The sequence below is a fragment of the Acinonyx jubatus genome, chromosome A3, assembly GCF_027475565.1.
Source record: "Acinonyx jubatus isolate Ajub_Pintada_27869175 chromosome A3, VMU_Ajub_asm_v1.0, whole genome shotgun sequence".
In the NCBI taxonomy this organism is placed as follows: Eukaryota; Metazoa; Chordata; class Mammalia; order Carnivora; family Felidae; genus Acinonyx; species Acinonyx jubatus.
Window position 1 is genome coordinate 137,231,139 of NC_069388.1, and position 27,738 is coordinate 137,258,876.

Below are 27,738 nucleotides of genomic sequence, written 5' to 3' on the forward strand. Positions count from 1 at the left end.
CGTCCTGTGAGCTCAGAAGCAGCCCACCTGATGCAGATACTCAGACCGCAGGCTGCTTCGAGGACACAGATCCTGTTTCGTTTTTCTTAAATTCCAACAGGATGTGGCTGGTATAGTTAAAATTTAGGTACACTGATGTGGACAAAACGCACAGCACTTTGCACGTCACCCAGCACCACGCGCACCTGATGCTGAGATAGGAGCAAACGTTGTTTGAAGAGTGGACGGCGGGACTGTGGACCACGGCGGGACCACGGCACAGGGACAGGACAGTGGGACAGTCGCGGCGGGACCCCGGCCTGCAGGCGACACGGCATGTACAGCCAGAGGACTTCCGTCTGGTGCCTGAGGGCACCTGTGGAGTTCTGTGACACAGGTGTCACTCGAAACGACTTTAGTTAAACGTGTTGAGCTGGAGACGGGCAGGGGTTGTAAACACCTGCTGGCACACCCCCGATTTGGAGGATTTCTCTGTGGGGTGCTGACCCCGCTGAGGTGCCCTGATTCGCTGCTGTGAGGAAACGGGCCACAAGTTCAAGTCCAGAACTTTCTTCCTGACGTCCTTATGGGGAAGCAGGGATGCGGTGACAGCCGGGGGGATGAAGCTCGCAGCCTGCCGCACACGGGAGGAGAACACGTCACAAACGTGTAAACCTTCTCGGGGTTTGAAGGCGGGGCCTCAGGAGGGGCGGAGTCCAAGCCAGGAACAGGAGAGACGCTGAATCAGGCAGAAATGGACGGGGCTGCGGAGGGGCCACTGAGCCCTTCCGAACGTGAGTCTTCTCATCCGTGAAAGAAAGAACACAGAACACAGGGTCGCGTCTCAGATTTACTTTAAAAGATTAACACAGGGTACAAACTGCACACGGCCTGGCACGGGGGCACGTTAAGATTAGTATAATTCACAGGGGTGCCTGGGTGGCTCAGTCGGGTAAGCGTCTGACTTCCGCTCAGGTCATGATCTTGCGGTTTGTGGGTTTGAGCCCTGCGTCGGGCTCCATGTTGACAGCTCGGAGCCTGGAGCTGCTTCGGATTCTGTGTCTCCCTCTCTCTCTGCTCCTCCCCCGCTCATGCTCTGTCTCTCTCTCTCAAAAATACATAAACATTAAAAAAACTTTAAAAACAAATTAGTGTAATTCCCAGAGTGGCTCTCGTGTGCACACTATAATCGTTAATTTGCAGAGGAAGTGAAGGAGTTTAGGGAAATATTTTGCCCAAGTTCACGGAGGGAGAAACTGGCCACACATTCCAGAGCACGTCTGCCGTCCTTCCCGCCTCTGAGTCCAGAAAACTGAGAAATCAGGACAGAGTCCCCGGCACTGGACGCCACATCAGGGGGCAGGAATCGCGCAGGATCCTGCTTCGGAAAGTGGGTGTGACGATTCAGACTGGGGAGGTCTTGGGGGAACTTCCTGTCCTGTACACGGAGACCCCACCACACAAGCCGACCCCTCATCCTGTGGACGGTCACCGGACGGTCACCGTCGCGGCCACGCTCGTCCTCGCCTGCCCACGAAAGACCCTCGCCATCTCAATCCTGGATTGTGGAGAGGCTCCCCGGAACCCACCGGCACGCTGCCCTCCCGTCCTGATCCAGACCCGGCGTCCTCCCTTCTACCCGCTGCCTCGCCAGCCCATCTCTGGCTCTCCCCTCTCCCTACTTGCCCAAATACCGAGGACTCTGCAAGGGGAACCGCCACCCCCTCCGGAGGGGCTTCCCGACCGTGCAAGCACGGGTGTCCTGTCCCCACTCTGGACCCAGGGGAGAAAGTCTGTTCTTTAAGGAGAGGCACCGTAATCCACCCAGGGCGGTTTGGACCCTCGCTCTGTTCCGACCGGCAGGGGCAAGACCGGCCTGCAGCCTCCGTGGCCACGGGGCATCAGGGTGTGTCTCCTGGGGTGCCCATCCGCAACGCCTCCTTCCCCCACACGCTGGGATGTCCCCCTGCCTGCAGCACAGCTGGGGACACTGGACACCAGCCGCCCGGCACACGCGGTGACGCAGAATGCCGTCTTCTTCCCACTTTCTGGGGCTGCAAGTGTGGTCACAATGAGTGTCCCTCAAGCTCCCATTTCTCCGCTGTGTTCAGGGCTCAGGGCTGTGAACAGTCGCCGGATGGGCCAACAAGTCCCCGCGACAGGGGAGTCGGTGTTCAGTGCCTCAGGACCCTTGCATCACCCGCCTGCTGGGGTCACCGAGCCGGCGCCTCTGGCACGTGGCCGCTCGCCGCAACGGAACCACATCTGGGGGCCGCCCAGCCGGAGAGGGGGGCCCGGGGGAAGCCGTGACGTGTGTTTCTAGGAACATCTGAGTGTGACGTCGCCATACAGACTGGCAGGTCGCAGTGACGCCCAGTCAGGGACCCCCAGGCCCGAGCAGCCGCTGGAGAGTCGAAGCCACGCGGGGCCTTCCATTGAGAACGCGCGCTCCCAGACGAGGCGTGATCTCCTCTGCACCAGGGCCGACGACACGGGGCTGGAGGTGGCCGCACGGTTGGCGGGAAGTCCCCTCCCTGACATCGCCGCGTGGACCTTCTGCCCACAAGGGGTCCCACCGTTAATGACGCCGGAGGTCATGACCCCTGCTCACGCATTTGACGGACGCACGTTTCTGTACCCTGCTGACAAGGGCAGAAGCTCAGTTGTGTGAACCACGTCATATTCTCCCTCGGGTCCTGACGGCGGGAGCAAGGCCACCGGGTGCCTCGTCCGTGACAAACGTCTGGGGGACTTCACCGCAAATGAGCCACCTGCGCCATCTGCTGGGAGCAGCCTGTGGGTAGCATGGCTCATGAGGGGCGTGGACGTGCCCCCCGCCCCCTCCGTGGAAAGCCTGTGGCTCCCTGCAAACGTGAAATGCGCCCCCTCGCGCTCTCCCGTGGTGACCCGTCACCTGCCACGGACGCTGACCTGGTGGCTCACGTCAGAATGCTCAGCTTTCAAAGATTCGTTTTCGTCTGGAACGGCGGCGCACCTGATGGCGAGGTCGCGCCCCACCCGAGTTCTCCCGCAGGAGGGTGGAAGGCACTTACCCTGCTTCTCTGAACTTCCTTGAAAGTGGCCCTCTGGAAAGACCTCTCCCAGGCGGCCAGCTCGCTCCCCAGGTCCACGCTGAAGACGCGACTCTGGCCGTGGCCGACCAGGACGCTGAAGCTGAATGGCCGCTGGGGCGTGAAGCCGGGAGGACCCAGGTGACAGTCTTCGTGGAGCCAGCTGTCGTCCGCCAGCCAGAGCTGAAAAACAGAACGCGTCAGGGCGTTAGTGTGGGAGGGGGTCCCGGCCGAGGGCCGAGGCCCCACGGCCACCAGATGGGGACACGGAGCCACTGTGGACCCGGCCCCACGGGGAGCCCCGTTCAGGGCAGGGCCGTCCTCCCACGTGGCAACTGTGGAAATGAGCCCGAAACAGATTTAGGTAAATCCCACCCAAAGCAGCTTCCACTTAAAATAGTGGTAACCACAGCGTCCGCTTCAGCGTCTCACTGGAAGGTCAGGTCACGGGACCCGGGTGCCCCGGTCTGGCATGAACATGGCCCTAACCAGGCCCCTTGCTGCCGGGTCGCGGGGCATCACCGGCTCTTCTGTCCTGGGCAAAAGGACCCCTGCTCAGAACCCCCCCGAGGCACCGCAGGACCCCCAGCCGTCCAAGGCGTACTTGTATCATCCCAGGGTCCTGGCCACACAGAACCAATGTCCAGAAACATCCCGAGAGCAAAGGTTAAGGCAGAGGAGCCCTGGATGCTGTGGGCTCGGCACACAGACATCGGGTGTGTGCACTTCCTTCCCGAGTCGGTGGCGGACACAGCCAAGGAGAGGGTGACTCTGGGCCTCACTGGTCTCGGGTCAGCACAGCCCAGGACTGGACGCTCAGGGGACGCAGTGCTGCACGCGGCAGGCAGCACCCGGCGAGTCTCCCCTCCGTGTGCTGGCCTGCACACGCACCTCTTCTGCTCTCCACACGCACACACGTACTCCCACACGCGCCTCTTCCCCTGTCCACACGCACACACATACTTGCATATGCATACTCGCACATGCACACACGCACGTAAGCATGCACCTTCCTCTACTCACAGCGTGCTCCGGCCTGCACCCGCCCCTCATCCCTCTCTCCACACACACACGCATCTGCACACACATGTGCACACATAAGGCACACCCGCATCTGCACCCACACGCACACCCCCACTGCCCAGGCGCTGATCCTCCACGTGGACTGTGCCTGAACCACCTTGTCCAGTGAAGGGGACGGAGGGCAGACTCCTCGCCAAGGGACCCCGGTGTTCACCGTGGCTCAGGTGTGCAGGTAAAAGAGACTACGGATGTGTGCAGGCGGCTCGTGGGTTCTGGGGGCTCCTGATTCTCCTCTGGCCTCGGGACGTCTCTGCAGGATCCACCTGTGCGCCCTCTCCCTGCTGTTGGTCCTCAGCGGTGTTTGCACCTGCACATGGTCAGATTCCTCCTGCCTCATGGGCAGGTGCACATGTGTGTGTGTGCCAGTGCACGTGCGGGTGTGGTGTATGTTCCTAGCCCTAAACGAACCCTGGGCACAGAGATGCGCCCTGATTTTGGATCCCCCCCCAGATCTTTCACTTCAGCCTGGGATACACAGAAACCGTTCAACAGATCGGATTTGTGCCCGTCATAAACGGGCACGTCCCGGGCACGCCACGAGTACGTCCTAGTCACCGACACAACGTCTCAGAAATCGGGTCTGCAAGTACTGAACTTAACTGTCTAGACCGCCAACCTAAGGAGACGGCTCGGGAAGCGTCTGTGTGGGCGATGCCGCCAGCGGGACGGCCAATCGCGCTCTCCTGTCCCTGGTTACACCGGGAGCTCGTATTTCCGTAGGAGGAAAACAGGACTTTCTGTGCCAAGGGTTAGCTGTCCACCTCTGAGGCTGTTTTGGGCTTTAAGACGCAGGCACAAGAGGGGGTCAGGCGTTTAGAGTGGCAGCACAGAGAAAGCGCGAGCCACCAGTGCCCCCCGTGCATGTTAGGTCCTCACGCGTTTGCACAAAAGCACGTTGTGATTGAGGCGCTGCTGAGCGGAGAGATGGGGTCTGAGCTAACACGTGGCTGGCGGGCTTCAGTCCTGGAGCAGGAGCGGACCCCCTGCCGGCCCCGTAAGCATACAGAACCCCGCACGTCCCCTTTTCTGACAACGAAACAAAAAGAGCACATTTAAAAATTACCTGGAGTTTTCCCACTCCTGTGTATTTACTCTATGTACTTATTTGCACATTTGTAATTATTGTATCAATGCAGAGAACGCGAAAGAGCAATAGCTCTGCTAGGGCTACTCTGTTTGCCGCCTGTGGGTTTTATCCCCTCCAAATGCAGTGTCTGCACATGTACCTCTGCACGGAGTGGGGTTTTTAATAGACTACTTAAATAGACGGTTTTAAGAGACTACTTAAAATACATAATGTTAGGTTTCTAAGTATTGCTCAGCGATATTGTTATAATTCTCCAAATGGCCACTACCCTAAGGAGCAGAATTTAGATTTTCACCTACATGGCAATGTGACTCTTGAATTACTTATTTAGATCAGTTGTGAGGAGCAAGGTCACTTTTCAAGGAGTAACGTGTTTGCCACTCAAACCAGTGAGCGGAGCTCTGCCTTTACGGACAAATACGAGGAAATACAGATCGCTTTGGGAGCAGCCTGGGAAGTCCCAGGGAAGAACACGGAAGGATTTCAGGGATGACATTACTTTCTGAAGCACAGAAAACAACATTAATGTCAGTGACCTTAGTGGTCCGTATGGAGCTCATTTCCACAGACATTTCTTGTGGCTCCTGTGTGAGACGATAACTCAGCCAACAGGGCTCGGAAATGAGCCACCAGGGTGGGAGGTGAGTGGCTCCCCCCTCCCCGGCTGCACCCACAGCATCTGCATTAGAACACCTGGTTTTAAGCCCCTCGGAGCTGCAAATCCCGTTAAGGGCCAGCTCCCTCCCCCCTCCCCCCACCCCCCAGGACCTGGACGTGTCTGAGGAACACAAACATCCAGGAACGCTGTGCCCCTGCACGGTGTCAGGACTACTCCAAGTTGCAGAACTCTGTCCTACCGTGAAGACAGACAGCTCACTTTGACTCTGGGTCACACAGTGGCCCAGGCTCCCTCTCCCGACCCCACCCCAGCCCTCAGAGACCCCCTGCCCTTTGTAGCAAAGCCCTGGAGCCAACCCCCCCCCCCCCCCCCCCCCCCCGTGCAGGATCCTCCCTGATGCAGGTGCAAGTTCTCGGCTCAAGGGAGGGGCTTCCAGACATTCATGGAGGACAGAAGCCCCTTCCCTGGGGTCCCAGCTGCCTGGCGGGCCACTGGAGAGCAGGCTGAAAATTCTTACTGCGGACTCTAGACAGATTCCAGGGACTCCAAGGGTCCCAAGGAGTGGAACAGAATAGGATTTAAGATGACTCCGGGTCGGGAACTTACTAGCCACCCTGTGCTTATGGGCTCTGAGCCTGAAGATAAGGAGGATTCGCTCCCCCTACGAGAGGATTAACTCCGATGTAAACGGGGGGGGGGGGGGGGGGGGGGGGGCTTAGCAATGCCCCGGGCAGGCACCCCACGGAGGTAGATGCTGCTATGTAGATCCTCTGCCAAACGTGAGTTAACTTAAATTTTAACCGAAAAATTTCAGGTTGGGTATTCTTCCGTTGGAGGACACATCCCCCTCCTCTCCCGCCAGACTGCCCAGAGTCGACTGGCACTTCTGTTTGCCGCTGTCTGTGAGCCGCGTACAACCTACATGTGCAATCAAAGCCCATGGATGCAATTTTCTCATCTATTTGTGATGAGAGTTGAAAGAGAGAATACGTAATTGAAGAATCGGAAAAAGTAGGGGCGCCTGGGTGGCTCAGTCGGTTGAGCATCCAACTTCGGCTCAGGTCACAATCTCACGGTCTGTGAGTTCAAGCCCTGCGTCGGGCTCTGTGCTGACACCTCAGATTGGAGCTGCTTCGGATTCTCTCTACCCCTCCCACACCCTCTACTCCCTCTCTCTCTACCCCTCCCACACTCGTGTTATGTCTCTCTCTCTCTCTCAAAAATGAATGAACTTAAAAAAAAAGAACCGGAAAAAGTAATTTCTTAGAAGAAAGTCAGAGAAACAAACCTACAACAACAGGATTCATTCCTGGATGGAATACTAATGGCCGTACTTGGAAACGGTCGTTCTGACACAAATCATTAACAACTGTTGCTGATGGTGCCAGTGCTTCTGATATCGTACATTTATTTCAACCTTTGAAAAGCGAATTAAATGCTTATAAATAAGTTTAGATTTATATGTGCACAATGATCATCCACAACTAAAGGTGTGTACCAAAGGGGGTATCATTTTGTAGAATCGCCATTTAGGACATCCAAATAAGACATTCGACTGACAGAATACGATCTCCTTTTTAAAGAAGTTCAATGCTACAAAGTTATCCTTATTGTTATCATTATTTGCGCCATATGGGATTAATATATGTGCTGTGGCTGTTCTCCCGACTAACGTAATGGTTTGCTAATCATCTCACAACATGTTTGCTGGTCTTCCTGGAAGAAATGCTGGATAAAACCAGAAACGGCTGCACAGTTATTAACGAAGCACGTCTGTACAAAATGACGGTCTTTGAAACGCATCCCGACACCAAAAGAGCACCTCAGACGCGGGAAAGCCGTGTAAAAGCCAGAATGCGACAATGTGGAACTTTTGTAAAATAAAGGGAAAAGACATAAAATTTTCCTCTACCATTATCTTGTGGAATATCGATGAATGAAAATCTACACGTGTAAATTATCACGAGAATCACTTCAACATAATGGTTCCTTCTACCACTGTGATAATAGTATTATGGGGACGTATTTCCCTCATAGTTGTTATTATTACATGCAGCTTAAAATTCCAGACCTAAATTTAAAATTATTTTTGAGGACATTTTCCATTTAAGGAGGCATATCAAAATTTAAAACATTAAGTTTTCTTTCAAAACTTCTAACTTTTGACTAATGACTCCTGGGGGTCAAATTCTCAGACAAAACACATGAAAAACGGCATTGCATATATTTTTAATTTCCGCTTTCGTACAGACTTCCTACTTTGCTGTGCGCACTCCTGCGTGAGAAAGACACAGGAGCGTCCCAGGCTGGGGCACAGCGCTCTCCCGTACCGGGACTCAGACACAGCTTCCTCCCCTTGCGGAGAGGCTCGGACCTCAAGGCTGTGCCTCTTACCCCTGACCTGGGCCTCATCTGCCACGAAGTCAAAGCTCTCCATCCATCTGGGCTGTTTTGTTGCTGGAAGAAATTAGTCCTTGACAGAAACGTCCCCAGAATGAAGGCAAGCCCCCAGATGGTAGGACACGTCTCCCAGACTCGTGCCGCAGATGATGTGGTCAAGGCTTAGCTGTTGGCCTCTTTAGGGGACGTCTGGAGACAGCTTCCCTCCAAGTGTATGTAACTCACTTCTGATACCTCACTGAAGCCCGAGGGTTGACCAGCCGCCCCCACCTCCAGCAACAAGCATGGTCTGGCCAAGGACAGTCTGCTCCCCGCCACACTATGGCCAGTACCGTAGTGTGGGCTTCACGTGGTCTCTTCCTACGTGTGTATACCTACATACCATATAGAGGATGTGTATCACACGTCATATGTGTCATGTATGTTTAGTGACCCGCTTCTCACCAACAGAATATGGTGGAAATGGCTGTCTCTGGTGGAGACGGTGGCCTCTGGCCAACTCAGCAAGGAGCCGAGCCCCCCCCAGTCCAGCATCTTCCAGCAACCGAATTCCACTGACCTCCACTAGTGGGCCTGCAAGACCTTCCGCAGAGTGCGGTTCAGCTGGGGCCATAGACCTTAGGCTGAAATCTGACTCCTCTCGTGACCAGCTGTGGGACGGATGATTCCTGAGACAATGTGTGTTGTTTTACACGCCCAGATCACGCTCACAGGTCTCTGACTTCACATTTCAGTGCGTGACTTACTAATGGAGCAAATGAGTTTCAACTACTGTGGAAAGGAGAGAGGAAAGGAAGGAAGAAACGGGCACCTGAGCGGCTCGGAGGCTGAGCGTCTGACTCCTGATTTTGGCTCAGGTCATGATCTCACAGGTCGTGGGATCGAGCCCCGCGTTGGGCTCTGTGCCGACAGTGCGGAGCCTGCTTGGGATTCTCTCTCTCCCTCTCTCTGCCTCTCCCCTCCTCGCTCTCTCTCTCTCTCCCTCTCAAAATAAATAAGTAAACATTAAAAAATAAAAAAAAAAAAGGAGGTATAATTAACGTACAATTATGATCCCTATTGGCATTATTAACAACAACTAATATTCTCATGGTTTTGTAAAGGTTGTTAATACAACCAGGCCTCTCATCACTAAGGTTCCATCCAATGACGCAGAGGAATTCATTAGTGTTGTAAAATGATACTTACTGACAAGGAGGTGTCAAAGCACAAATGCTGCACACACGACACAAGACTTAGCACCGCAGAATGTTAGCACCACATGTTAGCACCGCAGAAACTTCCAGAATGAACACAGATGTCTGGGCCACGTCTCAAATAAAATGAAACCATTAGCTCTGCTTTAAAGCTCCCTCCGGGTGATTTCCCTGTAAGACAAGGCTGAGAATCACCGGCAGGTGCATCCCTGGCCCTGTGGTGTGGGAGAATCACGGCTCCCGGGATGCAGAGGGCAGGAGGGGACCTCAAAAATGCCCTAAAAAGGCCGTGTTCGGTGAGCACTTCCTTATGGCCGGGGCGTTTGGTCATCACACAATTAACACAACCCCGCAGAGGGTCACAAAATATAGACGACAACAGATTATTATCACCCCATTTTACAGATGAGGAAACTGAGGCATAAAGAAACAAAGTAAAATTTCAGGTGGTAGAGTCAGCCCCGTCTACATCGAGAGCACGTGCTTCACACACAACAGCAGACCCTCTGTGGCACATTCACTGGGTGCATTCATTTCCTGCCTGTGCACTGTGGGTCAGCCAGACGTCAGCAGGTCCGGGACAGCTGGCCGAGGGCACCGCCTCCTGTGTCTCCTCCCCTGTGATGGGTGGTGACGGCCCTGGCTTCTCACTGAGCAGGGGCAGGAGGCCAGAGACAAGCCTCCCCCCCAGCCTGGGCACAAGTCACAGCTGGGAGCACCCCTGGGCCCAAAGCAGGTGCCTCCGGGTCACCGGGATGGGGTGGGACTGACCTCTTCCCGCCTGGCAGAGTCCCGAGCCACTCAGTGACCAGGTTTTGCATTTCAGGTTCCACTTCCCAACCTCTGTATCATTCAGTGTGACCTGAGGTCTGCTAAAAGCCCATCCGTGAGACACCCGTGTCTCCTGGCTGGTGTAGCCTGGTGCAATCCCCACTCAAACCCCCAGTTGTCTTCTTCTCCGACATGTCAATGCATGACAACTGCAAGCAAGCAGGAGTCGCACAGAGCACTCCCGGGAAACCCCGACCCCTGACCTCATGAGTCCCAGATGAGGTGTCAGCCCAGGAGAAACGGAAAGCTTGTTTCGTGGCAATGGGTTCGCTACTTTGGAACTGGGTGATTCTGAAAGTTTGGGATGGATGTTATTGGTAAAACTTTGCCCTTTCTTAGCCAGTGAATACTTTCCCTCCAATAGATGTGGAATATTTGATCAGTCATTCTGGTCCGCTTGGGCCAGACTTTGAAAAGAAAAGCTGGGAAGCTGGGGTTTGTATCTGACCTGTTAAAAACAATGGCAATGACAACAACGCACCAAAGGTCCTGGAACATATTACTGTAAGAGGCAGTGACTAAAACACTCTCTCCCCAGTGTGTGTGCACATACACACTTGTGCACACTCTATCGATCCACCGGTCCACCCACCCATCCACCCACCCACCAATCCACCAATCCATCCAACCATGCATCCTTCCTTCCTTCCATCCATCCACCCACCCACCAACTCATCCATCCATCCATCCATCCATCCATCCATCCATCCATCCGTGCATCCGTGCATCCGTGCATCCATGCATCCATGAATCCTTCCTTCCTTCCTTCCCTCCTTCCTTCAATCCATCCATCCACCCACCCACCAACTCATCCATCCATCCATCCATCCACCCACCCAACTCATCCTTCCTTCCTTCCTTCCTTCCTTCAATCCATCCATCCACCCACCCACCAACTCATCCATCCATCCATCCAACCATGCATCCTTCCTTCCTTCCATCCATCCACCCACCCACCAACTCATCCATCCATCCATCCATCCATCCATCCATCCATCCATGCATCCGTGCATCCATGAATCCTTCCTTCCTTCCTTCCTTCCTTCAATCCATCCATCTACCCACCCACCAACTCATCCATCCATCCATCCATCTATCCACCCACCCAACTCATCCTTCCTTCCTTCCTTCCTTCAATCCATCCATCTACCCACCCACCAACTCATCCATCCATCCATGCATCCGTGCATCCGTGCATCCATGCATCCATGAATCCTTCTTTCCTTCCTTCCTTCCTTCCTTCCTTCCTTCCTTCCTTCCTTCCATCCATCCACCCACTCACCAACTCATCCATCCATCCATCCATCCATGCATCCGCGCATCTGTGCATCCGTGCATCCATGAATCCTTCCTTCTTTCCTTCCTATCCATCCATCCATCCACCCACCCAACTCATCCTTCCTTCCTTCCTTCCTTCCTTCCTTCCTTCCTTCCTTCCTTCCTCCCTCCCTCCCTCCCTCCCTTCCTTCCTTCCTTCGATCCATCCATCTACCCACCCACCAACTCATCCATCCATCCATCCATCCATCCATCCATCCATCCACCCACCCATCCATCCATCCATCCATCCATTCATCTGCGTGAACAGCAGGATGGCAAGTTTCAGGATGGGGAAATGTTATGAATACAGAAGATTTTCAGGTTATCTTACTATCTCAATGGACTCTTAAACCCAAAGGCACATCTTACTTCCATGAGTGCATCTCACGTGCAAAGGATACCTACCTTGTGAAGTTTAAATAGTACCTCACAGAGGTTGTAGGTTTTTTCTGCCCGTACCCAGTCTAATGTGCTTACCTGCAAGAAATGTAAGATATATACATAAATCATAAGCATTCTCTTGTTTAAAAAAAAGGCAACTATGTGAGGTAATGGATGTGCTCATTAGCTCAGCTGTGGGAATCATTTCACACGTGCACATACATCAAACCATCATGTTGTTTACTTTAACTATTTACAATTTTATTTGTTAATTATACCTCATAAAGCTGGGAAGAATTTTAAAGTAGACACAAAAACAAGCATGCTTGTTGGGTTACTTTCAGTTGGATAAACTTAAACATTTACAGCAATGGAGTCAACGTGTCTTTACCTTAATTAAATTCTACGCCATGAGTAGGGCAGTAGGACACCAAACCTCGCCTGTGGCAGGGGATTTGACAGAGAACTTGTGCTCACAGCACAAGTCGGTAACGTAGGGGCTCATCTATTACACTCACTTGGGTACAGGTTTAGAATTCATTCTGGACTCCTCATACATTAAGTTATGGACCAATTTTCGGTCCCGTCTGGGGAGCTTACTGAGAGGGTGGCTAGTTTGTGTGTGACAGTGTGCTGCGTGTCCAGTCCTGAGACTTAGGATAACTCACTAGTCTGCTCCGTTCCAGAAACGAATACAAATTTGTTGACTTACCAATTTAATCGAACATGTTTTTGATTGGCCTGATTGCATTTCACAACCATTTTAGCAATAATAATGAAGACATCGTCCAACTTTTGAATGGTGTTCTATGGACTGCAATTCGTGTTCACTTACATGCTGTACATGAAAATAATTCGTGTAGAAAAATCTGAAATAGTCAACACTGTAACAAATTTTGACTGTGATTGCTTACCCGGTGGCTACCTTGCAGCCACTCAACACACAAATAAGAATGAAAATACTCAGAGGTTCACCGTGTCTTTGAAATGAAAGTACATGATGTACGTAGTTGGTGACCTTCTTGAAATTGTTCCGCCAAATAAATACTGGGACGTAATCAGGCATTTCGAGCCCATCACCTGAGAATGTTTCACCGAATAGTTAATGATGTGAAATTACACTGGCATGTTGCCACTTCATATTAACTGATCCAGAGGTAAGTAAGTCATTGCTCCTGTGATTAACAAAACACGAAAATGGTAAAATATAAAGGTGGGAAGGTCAATCACAGTCATAACTGGAAGGTAATTTGGGGGCAAAGTAGAGCATTTAGGCTGCAGCAATGAAGGCAGACACAATTTTTAATTTTTCCAGTTATAACAATGCTGCCTATTTTTGGAGAACCGTGAAAAAGAAAAAAATGACATTATTCAGAATGTCCTTCCTTAGTAGTTCCCTGTTGCTGTAAATAGGCATGGCTACGCACACTCGTTCAGTGCGCGTGTTGGCCGTTGTCAAGCTTTGCTACATGAACCCTTCTCTGGCTCAGCCAAAGCACAAACACAAAGTACTCCTAAGCTTCCGCTTGATGTAAATTATCTCCAGAATATTCGTGATGCCCATCAGGGCTGCCTCCACCTTCTATTTTATTAGTTATGACTCTAGACGCTATCTGGGCTGCACCAACCCAACACTAAAGCCAACAAGCTCCCAGGCAGGGGCCATCTAGGACGTGGCTGTCCCCAAGAAAACCAAGATGGGTGGCATCTACGTGTATTTGTATAATTAGAAGGGAAATAGAAAGTTCAGCCTTGGAGGTTTGTGGGACAGCGGTGAGTGATGGATGAAATCTCAGAAGTGGACATTCCTAGAGTTGTGAACTAACCCTGAATGCAGGCAGGTGTCACCTTCGAAGCAGGTTCCTGGCCCCGTGGGGGTGATTCAGACTTAGCCAGTGTGGGAAGGGGCTCAGAGATCCTGATTTTACATTTGAGTAAATTTACTACTGAGGCCATGTGAACCAGCAGCCTTGCCATCACCTGGGAACCTCAGGACCCACCACAGACTGGTCAGATCAGAATCTTGTCTCAAAAATATGCCCAGGTGGGGCACCTGGGGGGCTTGGCTGGTTGAGGGTCCAACTCGTGGTTTCAGCTCAGGCCATGATCCCAGGGTTGAGGGACCGAGCCCCACGTCCGGCTCCATGCTGAGCATGGAACGTTCTTGAGATTCTCTCTCTCCCGCTCTCTCTGCCCATCCGCACCGTTGGTGTGGGCTTGTTCTCTCTCAAAATAAATAAATAAACTTAAAAAAATATGTGCAGGCAATGACCCTGTTGTGATGCTGTCTTAAGAAAATAATCCAAGGGTTACAAGCCTAAGCCCTTTTAAAAGGAAAGGCAGACAGACAGGCGGTGGGGACCAGAGCAGACGCCTATTCAGTCAGAACTCCTTGCTTTGCGAGCCAGATGCTCCACGACGTAACCTGCTGATTTCGGAGGCCCTCAGGTGGACGGACCCAGCTGAAGGATCTTCCCTGCCTCTCAGGAGGGACAAGGCCCTCTGATAGGAAGGGAGGGATGTGGAGCGACACTCGGAGCCGTCACCGTGCCTGCCTGTCTCCGGAGAAATACTTCCCTGGACGGGAATGAGATGTGATCCCCTGATTCTTACGCTCCTTCCTGGCGACTCAGAAATCAAGAAAGGGAAAAATGATCCACGATGAAATCTCAGCGTTTCCAGCCAGCAGGCAACAAAATGGAACTAACCAGCCTTTGCAACGTGGAAGAAAAGCGTGAAGGTCTGTAACCCCAGGCCACTGATGCTTTTCCCAAGTCCTGAGAGTTGACAGTTTGTTTCCTCCGGCCACATCTGACTTGGAATGTAGCAGAAACTTTAGGCTGCAAATGTAATATCTTGGTGTCCTTTAATCTTATTGGGGAACACCTACCGGGTAGCCTCAGAGGGGACACAGAATAATTCTGTATCAGACACACAATTATCTAGTGTTTCTTCAATCTACAAACCTTCAAAGGAGTTATTTCTTTCCAGGTAAAAATTTTTAAATGATAGAATACATTTGCCTAATTGACATTCTTAAAGTTGCTTCTACTATTCCCTGCATATTCATAAGGAACTGCTACATAATTTATACGTTAATGCTGTACGATGCTGTAAAATTGACTTCATGACTGTTATTAACACATTTTAATGATTTTTGAAAACACGTTGCTCACGTTTTCTCAGATGCCAATTTGCAAGTCAGAAATAACCTGCTGGCTGGAAGGAGAGCACAGTGATGAGAACAATCCTGGCTTTCGTCGGCCAGTGTGAGCACCTAGGAGGGCCTGAGGCCGGGCCAGCCCCCACCCCTGGGCTCTGCCTCCTCCGGGCAGGACCTTGAGCCGGAAACTGCGGACGCCCCCTCTGCGCCTCTCTTCCACTTTCTGCCCTTCTTTTCCCTCCTCTGCTTCAACATCATTCCTTTGGCTCGACCTGATGAAGCTCAGAAGCCGTCCTTGAATACGGGACTTTCTCACGGGACAGCGACAGCGACTGGTGGGGGACATCTGCGAATTTACCTCCCCTGGACCCTGCTCTCCCAAGAGGGTCCTCGTTTACCGAGTCGGAGAGATCGTCTCTCTCCTGTGCCCCCATCCCCCCTCTGCTCAGTGTCCGTGCGGAACACGGCGGTGCTCACTGCGCTGCCTGGGGGCCGGGGCGGGTAACCGGCCCGGAGGTGTGTGGGGCGTGACCAGTGGTCGTCTCGTGTCTTCTGTCACCAGAGCATAAGTCACCGTGTACAGCTGCTGCAAACGTAACATAGGGTTGTTACAGATTTGGGCAAAGTAGACACTGTGATTGGCTGCAGGATACAAGCCCCGGCCGGACCAAAATACCTGCCAACACCGAGGTCAGATTCCCTTGCCATATTCTGGGTACTGCTTTTACAACGAGACTTGCCGAGTACCAATACCAAAGTCCACCTGTTAACTTTAAATGCTCTGGCGTCTTCAAACACGTCTACGAACACGTAGGTGCGGTCTCTCGGGGCTCACAGTGACCCTGCGGGGGGGGAGGGGGGACCCTGCCGTCTGCTGTCCGTCCCCAAAGCGAGCAGACTGTCGAATGAAGGGGGAATAACACACCTAGCCCCACAGCCAGTGATTATAATACACAACTTATTCTACCAAACCACTCTTTCCCTGGGGTTTTTCAGACTAAAACTTCTTTGTTGTCTTATAAAATCTTCCGAGTCCCCACTTAAAAATATGCTTTTATTATTTGGGATAATGCATGAAAACGGTTTGTTTAAACAAGCATAATACCATTAAGTGATGGGAGAGTTTGATTTTTTTCTATTTAAAAAGTAAACATGTTTCTGCTTGTGCACAAGGACCTTGGAAGTCCCTGCTCCGAAGTAACAAGTGAGAACCTCAACAGACTCTTCGCAGATCCGTGAGAGCCACAGGGGGGGACACAGGGCGCACCATGGCCCCGATACAGGTCAGGAGGTGTGGAGTCCACGGCGGGCACCAGTGCAGGCGGGAAAATCTGGCCTGTCATTAGCGAGCTGCTGAGAGTTAAAAACTGCAGGGCAACCCAGTCACAGGGTGGGGGAGACCCCCCAACAGTGTGAGATTTACCTGCAGGAGCTCAACCAGGTTCCCACAGAAAACACCGGGGAAAGTCCCTTCAGAGACGTTTGAAATGTTCCAGAGCCCAGCCCTGCACAGGGGAGCCTGCCCTCAGGGAGGCTGGTCAGCCAGACCGGAATCTGGTGGGGTTTCATCAGAACCTCCCTACCCAGGGGAAGGGACATCCCAAGTCCAGTCCCCCACCCACCCTGCCCCACAGAAGGGGGTAGATAAACCAGAGAACGTTGGGGAGGCTCAGAGTCCAGGGGCTCAGACTCACGAGGGACTGAGACATCATCACAGGACCTCGTATCGCGGCCGTTTTTACCCGGAACATCGTGTCTGTTAAGAAAGTAACTTCCGTGAGAACTCAGCCTAGCCATTCCCAGGACGTTACTTTGTGGATGCAGACGTTCTAACCTTCATATGCATATGGAAGCAAAGGATCCCGACAGGCAGCCTGATATTGAGGGAGAAAGGTTGGAAAACTGACACCAACCAACTTCAAGACTTACTACAAAGCTACAGCGTTCACCGCAGGTGGTTTAGAGCCACACAGATCAATGGATCAGAGAGAGCTCCTAATCCCATATAGTCACTGATGGTTCACAAGGGAGCAAAGAAAACAGAACAGAGCCTAGACCGTCTTTCATCAAGTGACTGGGGAACAAGGGGACGTCCGTGTGCAAAATAATCAATCTCGACCCAGACCTTACACGCCTGACGAAAAGCTCAGAATCATAGTCAGAATCAAAATGCAAAATGTAAGACTCCTAAAACATAACATCGGGGACACCTAGGTGACCTTGGGGGTGATGATGACCTTTTCGATCCAACACCACAGATGGTATCCATGAAGGGAAGAACCAATGAGCTGGACTCCATTAAGGTTAAAAACACCGCTCTGAGAAAGACAAAGAGAGAGGACGAGCCACAGACTGGGAGAAAATATTTGCCAAAGACACATCCAAGAAAGGACTGTTACCCAAAATATACAAAGAACTCTTAAAACTCAACAGCGAACAACCTGAGTAAAAAAATAGGCCAAAGACCTCAACAGACGCCTCCCCAGAGAAGAGACAAAGGCAGCAGATGCCTCACTCGTCTTCCGCGAAACGCAAGTTAAAACCACATGGGGTCCCACTGCACACCCGTGAGAACGGCCACAATCCGGAACCCCAACAACGGCAGGTGCTGGCGAGGACGTGGGGCAGGAACGCCCACTCACGGCAGGTCGCGACGCAGAACGGTGCGGCCCCTCTGGAAGACAGTGTGGAGCCTCCTCACAAAACTAAACACCAGACGGTCCAGCGATCACACTCCTTGGAATTCAGTCAAAGGAGGTGAGAACTTACATCCACGTGGAAACCCGCACGTGGATGTTTACAGCAGCTTTATTTGTAACTGCTAAGCTCGGAAGTAACCAAGATGCCCTTCAGTAGGTGACGGATAAATAAACTGTGGTCCATCCAGACAACGGAATCTCATTCTGCACTAAAAATACATGAGCTACAAGCCACGAAAAGACAAGGAGGAATCTCAGATGTTACTGAGTGAGGGAAGCCAACGCGAAAAGGCCGCGCACTAAGATTCCAACCACAGGACAACCTGGATAAGGGGAACCCACGGAGACAGTAAATGATCGGTGGTTTTGGGCCACAGGACGGGCGGGGGTTGGGCACAGAGGATGTTCAGGACAGCGAAACCACTCTGTAGGATGCTGTAATGGTGGACGCGCATCACTGCACCCTTGTCCAAACCCAGAGAATGGATGTTTAGCAACAAGTGCTAAAAAACATTAGTACATTTGTTCTGAGTAGAATTCTATGATTTTTTTTTTTTTTAATTCAGAAAACCCTTCGGCCTCAGTAAATTCACAGCATTGTTGGTTTAACAAAACACGTGCAGCTACACCCAAGCCGGTGTCCTGGGGGGGTCCTGGGACAGGAAGAGCGTCAGTGGACAGGCTGGTGAGGACAGCAGTGTCTGTCTGGTTTAGTTACCAGGAGGGACCACTGTCCAGTTTCACTTTCAGCAAAGGGACCACAGTCACATTTGGTGTCAACCTTTGGGGAAACTGGGACCCACAACTCTCCATACCACACATGCGACTTTCGGTAAATCTAAAATTATTCCCAATTAAAAAGCTTATTAAAAAAACTATATTGATTAGTAAAAACTTGCGTTATTGTCTTGATGCCTGGAGGTAAAATGTGATTCTGCCCTTTCATTATTCTTTATTTTTTTAAAACCACTTTCTTGGGATATGATCGCCATCCAACAAGAACACAAATTTAACGTACGCGGCCCGATGTGTTTGGAGGTGGGGCTCCACCCACGACACTGTCTTCCCACCACGCACCCCCCCCCCCAAGACAAAGACTGGGTGCTGGCGGGAACGTGCAGAAAGGGAGCCGCGTGCACTGTCGGTGAATGTGAGCTGGCAGGGCCACCACTGACAACAGTGCGGAGGGTCCTCAAAGCATCAAACCTGGAGCTACCACGTGATTCGGTATTTGTGCAAAGGAAATGAAATCCGGGCGTCCACACACTCAAATTTCCATCCAGTGCTATTCACAACAGCCGCACACGGACACAATTCAAGGTCCATCGCCCGGTGGGCAGAGAAAGAGTGTGGTGTGTGTGCACAATGGGACACGGCCCAGCCTTAAGAGGAAGGAAACCCATTATTTACTTTCAACGGCAGAAAGTTCCATCGACACTGCACACAGCGCATCCAAAGTTCTGGACGCCTGAACCTCCCAGGTCCTGTGGTTCCTGGTCCTGATGCCCACAGAAGCTGCTTTGACTGATACCCGAGGCAGAGCACACGTTATGTACCTGGTTCGCTCAGGGAGAAAGGCGTCGTCGGTGCTAATTTGAAAACAAAATTGCAAACTTTGGCATTTAGCGTCAGGTTTCTACGAGGGGCCCTGCTGAATCAGGCTGTTTGGTTATTTTCACAAAACTTGGGGGATGTGAAGGAAAGAGGAACTTTTAAAGTTTCATGACCTGTTCTGTTTCGTCTCTGGGTTCTCCAACCACATAACAGACGGGCTCTGTGCCCCCACCTCCGGGCTGGGGAGGGGGTGTGAGCGGGAGGGGCCGCCCTGGCCTCCCGCGAACACTGGATCCCATCGCTGCTTCTCATCAGCAACCCCTTGCCCGCGGAATGTCAAGGCGTCCTTACCGGAGCGGTGCTGAAAACATACAGCAAAGAGCCTTTCAGGGCCAAGAACTTGGATCTGAAGGTCTCACGGGAGCTGGTGCCTTCGAGTCTCTCCCTGACCCAGCCCATGTGCACAACCTGCAAAAGAAAGCCTGTGTAATTAAAGCAAAGCCTTCGCAGCGGGCACGGTCGCAGGGCTGGAAGCGGCAGAGACGGGCACGCCCAGAACCAGCAGGTGTCCTAACCCTGATCAAGCAGACGGATGTGAAAGGCAGTGTCCCAGGGCAGCCCTGGGGCTCTGCACCTGCCGGGCTCCGTGTGCACGTCTGGGCACCACCGGACCCCTCGCCTGAGGCAGAGTTGTGCCTTCCACGCATCTTTAAAAACACAGTATTAAATCACATCCTCTCAGGGGCTAGGATTTCGGATTCGTCCATGAGTTTGCACAGAGCTGACGCACGTGGGAAAGGTGACTGTTTCTTTACCGTTCCACTTCCTGACGAGAGTGAAGAGAAGACAACGATATTTGACTCTTACGACTGGCATTTTGTGTGCAAGCTGTAACAAGTCAGAATAGGATCCAAAAAGCTGACGGAAGCAGTGATTTAACCTAAGTGTTCAGTGCACGAACACAAACTAATGTTAAGCTGAAGTCCCTGCGTCTTACCCCAAATTTTGATGTGACACATATTCTGTAGTAATTTCATTTTAATTTCCTCCTTTTGCCATGTTTACAAAAAAAAGTAAGTGTTTAAAGCAGCTTCACGTGTAAGTAAAACGAAGAGAGAATTACCACAGACATGCCAGGAAACCTTACGAAATAAAACCGTCCTACGAGCCGCTTCAAGGCGGTGCCCTGGGGCTCACTGGGGCGCCCAGCCCGGGCTCAGGTAGGTCCTCTCTGCGTCTGCGGTTTACGTGACAAATTCCTGACAGCTTTCACTCTTACGGCCAGTGAAAGACATCCTAGGTCAAGATGCCAGATGAAGTTTTACAAAACGAAATGTTTAAAAACCAGATTGTTAATCTGAAACATCTACAAATTGCATGTGAACTTAATGAAACTCCGTATGTATTTTAATTCCGCCTCGATTAATTAGCAAAGAAATAAGTTACAGCTTAGCTATTATTAGAAACGTTGCCTGCTTTGTGAATCTTTTTTGGGTATATGTAGTTCATAAATAATTTCAAGGGTAGCTAATATTATTTTTTACATTATGAATTTTCTAATGGCTTCTTATGTATTCCAAGAAACGTTTATTATAATTTTAGGAACACCTACCTGATTATGTCACTGTAAATTACATTAAGAGGACATAACCATTCATTATAATAAATGAGCACATTTTCATTTATCTCTTCTGATTCCATTTCTATAGGAAAGCCTTTTTTTTCACTTGACCGAGTCAAGATAATTAGGTAAGCGTTCGTGAGACGACGCCGTAGGGTTGGCCCTTTACACAGAAAATGCCCACATTATCTGAGATACTTAGGTTTCTTTTGGGTTTGATGAGCCAGGCATCCACATTTCCCTTTACTTCAGGTTTTCTAGATAAAATGTAGTTTGGAAATGTACAGAACTGCTTGTTGTTTTAGCAGGGAGCGCGTGTTCGGGTTCGCCCGGGACCATTTTAAAGGCACGTGTGTTGTTTTCAGGCTGGCCGGCATCCCGGAAGGACCCGCCTCTGTTTGGATGGCAACATCTACAGCTATCTCACTCGCTGAACGTGAGTCTAAAATCGTCTGTGCTGGGTTTTCTGTGTGATCTGCCAATTCTGTCTTGTAGTTGTTCTTGCAAATTGCAGTAATCCCCAAATACGTTTACTTTTAAAAGTATTTAATCAAATAGTATGTTTTTTCTACATACCAAAACCAGGAATTAACGGTTCAGAATGAAAAAAAGCATGCCTTCTCGTTCCTAAGGGCCCAACATCACACATCTAAACTCCTATAATATATACAAAATGTTTAGTTTTTGGAGCACAAGTGAGATAATCTGTACCCAAAGCACACTGAGACAAGGCAGGGGTAACTCTTCAGAAAGTCCACACGGTAAAGCTCGTCTCTAATATTTCCTTCCAAATGAACTAATTTGAGCCCCCGAGGGGAAAAAGAGTTCAGAGGCGCCTGGATGGCAGGCCAAGGTCTCCCAGTTTGTGGGTTCAAGCCCCGTGTCGGGCTCTGTGCTGACAGCTCGGAGCCTGGAGCCGGCTTCAGGGTCTGTGTCTCCCTCTCTCTGCCCCTCCCCCACTCGTGCGTGTGTGTGTGTGTGTGTGTGTGTGTGTGTGTGTGTGTGCACGCGCTCTCTCTCTCTCTCAAAAATAAACAAACATTAAAAAAAGTTCAAAGTAATAAAGAAATTTTGAGGTTAGAAAAAGTCTTTAGATTTCCCATTACCGCTTGCTTATCTTATGGGAGAGAAAACTGTGGCTGAGATGTTAATTTGGCCAAAGTATGTCACCAGCGAAGGGATTACTTGGGATTAGAACCCAGGTGTTAGGGACACTGGCATCACACTGGTGTGGCTTAGCGTGTGACAACATCCTGCTAAGACCAAGCAGAGCACGATTACCCCACTGCCTCGAGGTCCCTGAGCCGTAACTACCTAGTGCTCTCAGCATCGGGAGTTTTGCTCCTCAGATGGCTTGAAGTTTCCCTGAACACTGGTTCCTGATTTTCTGCTGTGACTCCCGATTTTCAGAGTGAAACACAGCGTGTTCTGAATCCCAGACCCGAGCTCTTCCTCACGTGCCAGGAGACACAGGTACATCCTGAAAGGCCAGCGCGTTCCTCCAAGCACGGTAAGTTCAAGCCCCGTCAAAGCCACACACTGCGCATGCCCACGTGTGCACAGCCCTGACCGCAGTGACCTGCCAGCAGGGTCCCAGGGAGGGTCCCCACCGAACGACTGAAAAGCTGAGTTCTGGGTCACCACCCGGACCATCCCTCTCTCCTGTGGTCTCGAGAGAGTCTCTGATTTACCATAAAAACAATTCCACAGACATTTTGCTAATTTTGAGATCCAATTTCAGAACGGTAAATTATTCCAGGAGAGAGCAGAACCGATTGGTCGGTTCCCCCCTCCCCCCCCGCCCCCCAGCCTGGAGAAGACACGCTTTACGTGTGGACAGTGGAGCTCTGCCCTCAGTGGAAGAGTCCACAAGAGCCTCCACGTTAGAAACACAGCGCAGACTGAGAAAACGGTATTTTCTGTACAGGACTACGAAATGAATCCTGTATGAATTTGAAGGCATCTATGGAACTATCACCCATTAACAGCTCACCGCCCTCCTTCAGCTCCCTAAGGCAAAACAGATGATCGTGTATTCAGAAAAACGTTACAAGAAAAAGAAGTTACATTTAGAGCAGCTTTCCTTAGAGTTTCGTTTCTTTCCTTTCTTTCCTTCTTTCTTTCTTTCTCTTTCTTTCTTTCCCTTCCTTCCTTCCTTCTTTCTTTTTCTTTCTCTTTCTTTCTTTCTTTCTCTCCCTTCCTTCCTTCCTTCCTTCCTTCCTTCCTTCTTTCTTTCTTTCTTTCTCCCTTCCTCCCTCCCTCCCTCCCTCCCTCCCTCCCTCCCTTCCTTTGATGTTTGTTTACTTTTGAGAGATAGAGTGCGAGCAGGGGAGGGGCAGAGAGAGGGAGACAGAATCCGAAGCAGGCTCCAGGCTCTGAGCTGTCAGCACAGTGCCTGACGCAGGGCTCGAACCCATGAACTGCAAGGTCATGACCTGAGCCGAAGTTGGATGCTCAACCGACTGGGCGACCCAGGTGCCCCTAGAGTTTCTTTTCTAATTACAAAACGTGCACTCGTGGATTGACTTAGACACAGGCCTAACTGTCCCTCTCGTGCAGCAAACACGGACCGGCACAGACGGACGAGTGCCCCCACCCTGCGCCCACGCCTGATTGCGAGCACCATCTAGAGCGTGTGTGGGCGCTACTTAAAGCAAACTGAGCTCACTCTTCTCGGTTTTCTGCACCTCAAACCTGAGAGAGGCAAATCAGAAGACTGATGGGCAGTGAATAAAAAGTCTGCCCTTACAGGACGGCTTCAACTGTGACGTTTCCAGAAAGAGCCAGTGACTTTGTGGCTTCACAGTGCAGGCACCTGGCGCTCAAACTAGTTGAGCGTGATGGGTCATTTGAGGTGCTCGCAGACCGAGCGAGTGAGGGCCCTGCGTCAGGGGGCAGCACCCAGCCCTGCGAAGGAAGGAGGTGTTGACTCCCCACGACGCGGCCCTGCAGGCGAGCCCGGGGCCCCAGGAGTGCTGTTCCCACGCACCTGCCGTAATTCCTGCTGGCCAGAGGCCGCCCCGGGGCAAGGCCCTCCAAGTGAGGACGTTCTCTAGGAAAATTACACCGTGCTCAGATCACGCAGGGAAAACCCTCTCGGCTTAAATACTCACACTGACACAGCTGTTTAATCGCACTTCCTCAGAGCACGTGCCGACAGCTCAGTTATAACGTGGCACCGGAGACCAGAACCCCCTGCGAAGCTGTTTCTGCTAAAACTGAGCAGTTTGGTGGAGCTGATACTGGGGGAAGGACCCCTGACTTCGGTCTGCTCGTCCTCCCCAGATTTCCAAATCAAGCTCCAAATCCAGAAGCTACTGTAGAGACTTGTTATAGGATCAACATGAAAAACACAAGCCCTACCTGGTCACAAGGAGAACAGCCCTCATTCACCATTTTCATCTGTGAAGAGAGGGAAGCGAGAAGTCACTATGACAAGAACAGTAACGCCATCATTTCTTCGCCTGTCGAACTGGCAACTGAAATTAACTAGCCGCGGGAAGGGTCCTCGGCAACAAGTTTCTTTTACGATGTATTTCTAACCTAAAAACCAGACTACGTACAAATGTACAGCAGCAGTTCCCACAACGAAAAAAAACAGTATTAGCAAAAAACAACAGTAGCAAGAAACTACTAGCAAAAAACAAAACTCGCAAAAAACAATACTCGCAAAAAACAATACTCGCAAAGAACAGTATTAGCATACTGAAGCTGTTCTTTTTCAAATATCAGCATCTTGTGTGAGTGAAGCTATGGGACCACAGATACTTGAATTTCAATATCTGAAAAAAGTGGGGAAGACACTTTCTGCTCTAACGATCTTAGAGTTTCACATCACACACATTCTCCCCCACACCCCCAGGAATCCCGCAAGGTGGTACTATCTCCAAGCTTTACCGGTGAGGAAGTGGAGATCCCGGATAATAGCACACACGCTCGGAATGTGACTTCAGATCCACATTTCCGGCTTCCTCCCCTCTGCTCTGCCTACCGGCTGGGATGTGTAAAACTCACCCAGAACTGAGGGACACTCACGGTCACATGCACGCCTGCAAATACCAATCTACCACCAGCTGTCTGCTTTCTCCTTTCTTTTTATCCGTCCAGATACCTTTGGAATTCAAAATGTCAAGCCTGAAAACTAAGGGCTTACAGAGGCTCCTTATCTGACTGGAGAAAGAAGCCATGAGCTCTGCAGAATGGAAATCAAACACATCACTCCTTCCCGAGTCTCCCAATGTGCTCGGTCAACCTGTCCAGTAGCTTCAGAACAAGGCAGTGTGTGTGGCCAAAGAGGGGCGGTGGGGGCCGGGGGGGCGCTGTGCACGTGTTGCTGCAGTGTCAGCCCCAGCGCTGGCCCCACTGGCCCTCCACCTGCTCGCTCCAGCACAGAAGCTGGCCTCAGGGTGCAAACGTAGTCACTGGGCAAGTCAAGGCCACGTCTGACCAGGAGTGAGTCCTTCCGTGAGTGTCCACAGCTCTGGCCACCAGCCCACTGCCAGCACACCGTGGTTCCCGTGGGAACTTACTACTTAGTTGGATTTTAACTCCCAGCCCATTTTGTTTTACTTTTTAATTTTTTAATTTCATATTGACTTTGAACACCAAACAGATCGCTCGAGGAGACAGCACTGTCTCCTGGATACTCTCTCTGAATATTTGGGACCTAATCTTTTTGGTTGGATATGCCTCTTGTTTTCATAAAGTTACAGGGGGAATTCCATCTTTAACCCCATTAAGTTCCCCACATCACATCGATAAAGTATACGTAAATTATGTGCACATGAGTACATCTGTGTCTGTGCGGGACAGGAGTTGAGAGAGGAAGGTCCTCTCAGGGAGGGAAATGGCCCCTGGGCATCCAAACGTCTGACCTGGTCCAGACTCTCCTGCCAGGAGGCATCTGGACAACTTAACACGACCTGGTTACAGTCAGAGATGTGGTATGTTGGAAAAAAGTACATTTCCTTGTTTAATCTCGTAACCCACTATTTTAGAGTTAATCATAAATTAAAAGATCTCTATTTCTGTGGATTAAACACAAAAGCACTAAGTCACGGGACGTGTGCTCACGCTCTCCAGTGTCAGGTCACTGATGGTCGCGGACACTGCCCTCAGCCAGTCGGCGCTCTCCCGGGCCGTGTGAAACTGCAGGACTCCCGTGCGGACGCCGTCCACAGCCAGCACCTGGAACGCGCCGGACCTGCAGGGAGGGGAGAGCCACGCTGTGCACACCAGGCAGACAGTGTCGTCCATGGCGCCTCCGGCCCGGCCGAGAGCCACACGCGGAGACACGTGACGGCACCCTGACATGACCAACCTGCCCCAGTTTGTAAGTTCATCAAAATTAAGTTCAGAACTTTGAGATCCATCACCAACAGACCATTTCTGCATCAATAGGAAACACGAGAGTCGTTCGTGGAGGACGCAACTCCTGCTCTTTTAGGAATTTGGGAGTTCTCGTTTTACAGAATCCTTGGTAAAGTTCGTCCAGAGACCATCCATTGTGGCATCTGAGGCTCAAGACATGATGATGGCGGTGCCATTGCTACTCGACGTGGACAGCCTCTTACGACACACATCGAGTGATGTTGTGAGGGCTGAGCCCCGATCCTGCAGGACCGGAGTCCTTACGGGAAGAGACGCCACAGCTCCCTCCCCACCCTGGAGGACACAGCAAGAAGACGGCCGTCTAGAAGCCAGGAAGAGGCTGTGATGCGCCCGACGTGGACATCTGGCCTCCGGAACGTGAGGATGTGAATTTGTGTTGTCTACGCGGCCCAGTGAGCGCTTGGCTGTGCAGCTCCACTGGACTACTGAAACTCGTACGAAAGGTAATGTCATCGACACTTCCGTTCACGTCTCCTTAAGAAAACCATGTATATCAGGGCACCTGGGGGGCTCAGTCGGTCGAGCGGCCGACTTCGGCTCAGGTCATGATCTCGCGGTCCGTGGGTTCCAGCCCCGCATCGAGCTCTGTGCCGACAGCTTGGAGCCTGCAGCCTGCTTCCGATTCTGTGTCTCCTCCTCTCTCTGCCCCTCCCATGCTCATGCTCTGTCTCTGTCTCCCAAAAATTAACAAACATTGAAAAAAATTAAAGAAACAGACATGCGATGACTGTAGCACATCACAGGAGAAAACCAACAAAGGGACAGACGCTATGGAAGAGCCAGTGAATCTAGAGGAGTTAACGATATGAGAGCTGAAATGCCGGAGAGGCTACACAGTGGACTTGAACTGGGTGGGTGGGCAGAGTCCCCCCCACCCACAGACCAGGCAGAAGAAAGAAGGAAGAAACCTGCCAGAGGCTCTGAGAAGCAAGAGATGCTGGGGTGGGGGCACCAGCAGGAGGGAGACTGAGGGCAGAGGAAACGTTCCCAGGTTTTCTGGGGACGGCCGGTCAGCACACCCGGGACCTGGGGACGGCCGGTCAGCACACCCGGGACCTGGGACGGCCCGTCAGCACACCCGCCAAGGCCCAGGGGTGCAATCTGGATGCAGACTCACCCCTCCAGGGATGGACACCTTGGGTCAACGATGCGGGGAATCCCAGCTGAGGGGCACGTAGTAAAACAGCTCATTCCTCACAAGGAGGCCTCCAGCTATCAGCCGACCTGTTGCAGAGGTGGGGGCACAGGGGCACAGGGGCAGGAGGGCAGGGGGGCAGGGGGCAGGCACAGCGCATCCCCAGCGCTCAAAGCCAGAGTGTCGTCCGAGCACCGTGTTGCCAGCC

The 27,738-nt window shown here is 51.5% G+C and overlaps 1 protein-coding gene across 1 annotated transcript in view; it reads right to left on the reverse strand.

Annotated features, from left to right (window-relative positions):
- The window catches only part of SNTG2 (syntrophin gamma 2), a 170,091-nt gene that overhangs the window by 24,747 nt on the left and 117,606 nt on the right, over window positions 1–27,738 (reverse strand). The window contains exons 10-14 of the mRNA XM_027077761.2: window positions 26,078–26,207; window positions 24,368–24,406; window positions 19,735–19,851; window positions 11,992–12,063; window positions 3,033–3,233 (exon numbers count right to left, since the gene is read on the reverse strand). Of these exons, the coding sequence (XP_026933562.1) occupies window positions 3,033–3,233; window positions 11,992–12,063; window positions 19,735–19,851; window positions 24,368–24,406; window positions 26,078–26,207 (559 nt within the window). The remainder of the gene's footprint in view (window positions 1–3,032; window positions 3,234–11,991; window positions 12,064–19,734; window positions 19,852–24,367; window positions 24,407–26,077; window positions 26,208–27,738) is intronic.